Source organism: Haplochromis burtoni, unplaced genomic scaffold, assembly GCF_018398535.1.
Source record: "Haplochromis burtoni strain Fernald_Lab_line unplaced genomic scaffold, NCSU_Asbu1 Contig_2040, whole genome shotgun sequence".
Lineage (NCBI taxonomy): Eukaryota > Metazoa > Chordata > Actinopteri > Cichliformes > Cichlidae > Haplochromis > Haplochromis burtoni.
Window position 1 is genome coordinate 12705 of NW_024584401.1, and position 4557 is coordinate 17261.

At 42.8% G+C, this 4557-nt stretch overlaps 1 protein-coding gene across 4 annotated transcripts in view; it reads left to right on the plus strand.

The window, feature by feature from the left end:
* LOC102298435 (amine sulfotransferase) overlaps positions 1 to 4251 on the plus strand; it is a 14952-nt gene extending 10701 nt beyond the window's left edge. For all 4 annotated transcript variants that reach the window (XM_042217473.1, XM_042217471.1, XM_042217474.1 and 1 more), the window contains 6 exons: positions 148 to 296; positions 374 to 582; positions 2989 to 3115; positions 3481 to 3575; positions 3679 to 3850; positions 3932 to 4251. In XM_042217473.1, coding sequence (XP_042073407.1) covers positions 155 to 296; positions 374 to 582; positions 2989 to 3115; positions 3481 to 3575; positions 3679 to 3850; positions 3932 to 4041 — 855 coding nt within the window. In that variant the 5' untranslated portion in view covers positions 148 to 154 and the 3' untranslated portion in view covers positions 4042 to 4251. The remainder of the gene's footprint in view (positions 1 to 147; positions 297 to 373; positions 583 to 2988; positions 3116 to 3480; positions 3576 to 3678; positions 3851 to 3931) is intronic.
* The last annotated feature ends 306 nt before the right edge of the window (positions 4252 to 4557 follow it).

The window sequence follows — 4557 nt, forward strand, 5'->3', positions numbered from 1 at the left end:
GAAGAGAGTGCACGTTTTGTCTGGGTTTCCAGCAATCAAAATCAGAGTATTCCCTTACTCCCCAACACTGCTCACCCAGCATCAACAAACACCATGTGACTCACAGATTTTTCGTTCCTGTGTATATTTTTTATCTGTCTTATTTAGAACCAGTATGGAGCAGATCAGAGACCGTGTTTTCAAGCATAAAAACTGCAATTTTGTGGTCGGTCTTACGACTCCAGAGTACATAGACTCTCTTGAGAGTTTTGAAATAAAAGACAGCGATGTCTTCCTTGTCACTTATCCAAAATCAGGTTTGTGAAAAATTTCATACATTATTTATATTTGCTGTATATTTACTGATCACCTCTAATGTCTTTCCCCACATCAGGCACTGTATGGGCTCAGCAGATCATCATTTCCATCCATGAACTGGATGGGAATCAGACTAAATATTCAAACAACATGGAGAGGATGCCGTGGCTGGAGTACAAGACTCCAGGCACGGCTGAATACACTCTTCTTCCCTCTCCACGACTCTTCGCCTCGCATCTCCCTGAACACATCATGCCTCCAGGAGTGAAGGAAAAGAAGGCAAAAGTCAGTACTTTATAGAAGCTCAATTTTCTTCTGTTTCTTTTTTTTTTTTTTTTTGCAAAAATAGAGCAAATTAAATTAGATTTGTACTTCTTAAGTTTAATTACATTTTTGTGATGTTACCTATTGGTCACTGAAGTCCAGTTATTTGGGACTTGCACTTTGACACTTGGTAGCTTTTACAAACCAGCAAATCCTAGCAAATGAAAATAGAGTGGTTGATCTTTAATTATTTTCAAAACAAATGTTGTTTATTTGACAGTGTATAGGGTGCCCCAAGCAAGTGAGACTTAAAACAATGAGCCTTTAACACAATTTTGTAATGGGATCATAAATCAAGGAACCTGAGGGTCATTTTTATCATAGACTTGTGCACAAACACGTGGTTCCAGGTCCAAAAAGCTAGCACTAGCATGTGTTTTATTTTAAATGATTCTGTGTTTTTCCATCCATCCATTTTCTTATGCTTATCCGGGGTCCGGGTCGCGAGGGGCAGCAGCCCAAGCAGAGAAGCCCAGACCTCCCTCTCCCCAGCCATTTCCTCCAGCTTGTCCGGGGGAAAACCAAGGCCGAGAGATATAATCTCTCCAGCGTGTCCTGGGTCTACCCCGGGGCCTCCTCCCGGTGCGACATGCCCGCTAATCGCCACCTTATCGTGGTAAATGGTAAATGGCCTGCATTTGTATAGCGCTTTTACTAGTCCCCCCTAGGGGACCAAAGTGCTTTACACACTCAGTCATCCACCCATTCACACACACACACACACACACACACACTCACAAACTGGTGGAGACAAGCTAAAGTTGTACCTACAGCAGACTGACAGAAGCGAGGCTGCCATATCGTGCCATCGGCCCTTCTGGCCAACACCAGTAGGCGGTAGGTCTTGCCCAAGGACACAACGACCGAGACTGTCCGAGCCGGGACTCGAACTGGCAACCTTCCGATTACAAGGCGAACTCCCAACTCTTAAGCCACGATCGCCCCATGGTGGTGGACTTCCGGTGGACTTCCGGTGGTGGAGGGGTTTATGTGTCCCAAGGATCCCAGGGGCTATGTTGTCTGGGGGGGGTTTGCCCCCTGGTAGGGTCTCCCATGGCAAATTGGTTCTGGGTGAGGGACCAGACAAAGAGCGATTCAGAAGACCCCTATGAAAAAACCATAGAGGGAGCAGTTCACCCTGCCCGGGATAGGGTTACCGGGGCCCTGCCCTGGAGCCAGGCCCTGGGGAGGGTGCCTGAGGGCGAGCGTCTGGTGGCTGGGCCTTAGTCCATGGGGCCCAGCCGGGCACAGCCCGAAAAAGGGACATGGGCCCATCTTCCTGCGGGCCCACCACCCGCAGGATTCACCGTAGGGGTCGGGTCCAGTGTGAGCCGGGCTGCGGACCAATCTCCGTCTACCAAGATTGGCAATTCTGTGTTTTTATTTCAGTATATTTTTTTGTCCTTTTCCTTTCTTACAATGAGGTCATTGCAGAATAAGGCTACGTTCACACTGCAGGCGAAAGCGCATCAAATCCGACTTTTTTGACCCTATGCGACCCATATCCGTTCATGGTATGACAGTGTGAACAGCAGAAGTCCGACATTTTCAAATCCGACCTAAGTTACTTTCGTATGTGGTACTGAATCCAATACATATCTGATGTTTTAGAAAGCGACTGCTGTTTGAATGGTCATGTCGCATTAAATCTGTCTTTTACGTCACTGACACAAGACAGATGCCAATTATCAGCGCCGGAGAAGACATCGTGAACGCTTCCTGGCCATCCAGTGAAACTGTTGGGAAGACAACGTTGGAGAAACGTGAACATTTTATTTGTACTGTATAATCTGCAGATTCTGACAGAAATCTGCAACTATCCTTTGAAGCACCGCTCCTCTCTAAAACAGCAATAAGGATCATTATTAGGCCATATGTAAATAACAAAATAACTTTATAACTTAAAGCAAAATTGGGAAACGTAAAGTCCGAAACAAGTCTTTATATTAAGGGCCATCAGTCAAACAATACTGTTTGGTCTGGGTCTAAACAGAGCGCGTTGTGTGTGACGTCTTCTTTTGCGCATGCGGCCGCTTTGAGGGTTCACACTAGAGCGCGTTTGCTGTCACATTTTATTTGTAGTGTGAACAAGCAGACAAAAAATCGGATTTGATCAAAAAATTGGAATTGAGCATTAAGACCTGCAGTGTGAACGTAGCCTAAGAGGTTCATCAAATCAAGTAGAAATAGGAGAAAAAGAGCTATAAAAATGTACAGGCTTTAAAACATATTTTAAAAGATATTATTTGAAATCAAATTTTGACCCTAAATTTTAATTATTTTTTTTTTAAACTAATGACTTTTATAATTTTTACATTTAAGTAACAAACTGTTAATATTCTGAATTTTTTTTAAAATATATATCAGATCGTGTATGTGATGAGGAATCCAAAGGACAACCTGGTGTCTTTTTATCACTTCAGCAAAGCCCTGGCAGACCTGGAAACTCCCGAGAGCTTTGACCAGTTTTTTGAGTGGTACATAACAGGAAACGGTAAGTTTACTCACTTTATAGTAATCAGTAACCGATTCATCATTATGTGTGGACCCTCTGTTAGAGGGCCTGAAATTTAGTACCCAGTGATTTTGTGGTGCTGTGCTAGTATTTAGCACCGACTCCAGTTTTGTGTGTGTGTGTGTGTGTGTGTGATGTGTGGATTGAGCACATTGACAAAATCTGTACTACATTCGGAGGCACACTACCACTGCATGATTAGCATGGGGGACTGATCATGCCTGCAGTCATGCTGTAGGTAACTACAGAGCTTACACTTGAGCTCCTCCTCTGACATGAGGGTTGTATGTGAACTCAATTAAATGACAATGCCAAATGACTGGATGCATTATGCCACTACACAGTTTTTGCGTCATCCTGGTTTGACCACGTCAGGGAATGGTATTTAAACAGAGACCAGTACAACATCCTCTTCCTGACCTACGAGGAAATGATTTTGGTAAGATGTTTCTTCACACTTTTGTTGTTCCTAAGGAAACTCAAATAAAATATCTGGCAGAGTTTAAGGTTCTTTTTCTGTTGTGTTCCTGCTTTTCTTTCAGGACCTGAAAGGATCAGTGAAGAAGATCTGCAACTTCTTAGGGATAAACCTGACTGAAGCTGCTATCAGTCAAGTTGTGGAAAAAGCTACATTTCAGAACATGAAGAATGACTCGAAAGCAAATTATCAGCATTTTCCGCCAGAGAAGTTCAGTGGAATATTCCTGCGCAAAGGTAGCATAACAGACCTGCAGCTGCTGTGCAGGTAAATGTGACTTCAGGGTATCAGGTTTTGTGTTTTTCTCTTCATTACAGGTCAGATTGGAGACTGGAAGAACACACTGACTGTTGCACAGAGTGAAAGAGTGGATCAAGTCCTTCGGGAGAAACTTGGTGATTTGCCTTTAAAGTTCATCTGGGAATAAGCAGAGAAACCCGTCTCCCAGGAGTTTTTAAAGCATTGATCATTAAGTGCATTAATCAGAAAACCATAAAAATGTGTTTTTCTGCTATTTAAATAATAAAAAACCATCAACAAAAGATTAATGTTTGTTCACCCAAGATGGATTCATGTCATGTAGATCATGATTCCAGAAATCAACAACGTTCATTAATAAAATGTTTATCAGTCAGTACACGGTGCTTTGGATTCTCATAATTTCTGAATAGTCACTAAATATTAATTGTGTTGTTACATTGCTTTTGAAAGTAGCCTTGACCTTCAAATATAAGAAATGTTTTTACATAAATTGTCACGGCTCGGGTCAGCGGCCGTGTGAAGGGTGGAAAGGAGGACTCAAATGCAGCACTTATTCAGACGTGAGGGTGATTTATTAACAATACCAAACATAAAGTGGAGATGGCAAACAGAACTAAGGATGAACTAAACTGGGAGAAACTAAGCCAAGGAGTAGCAAACCTGAACATCGAAGTGAGAAACA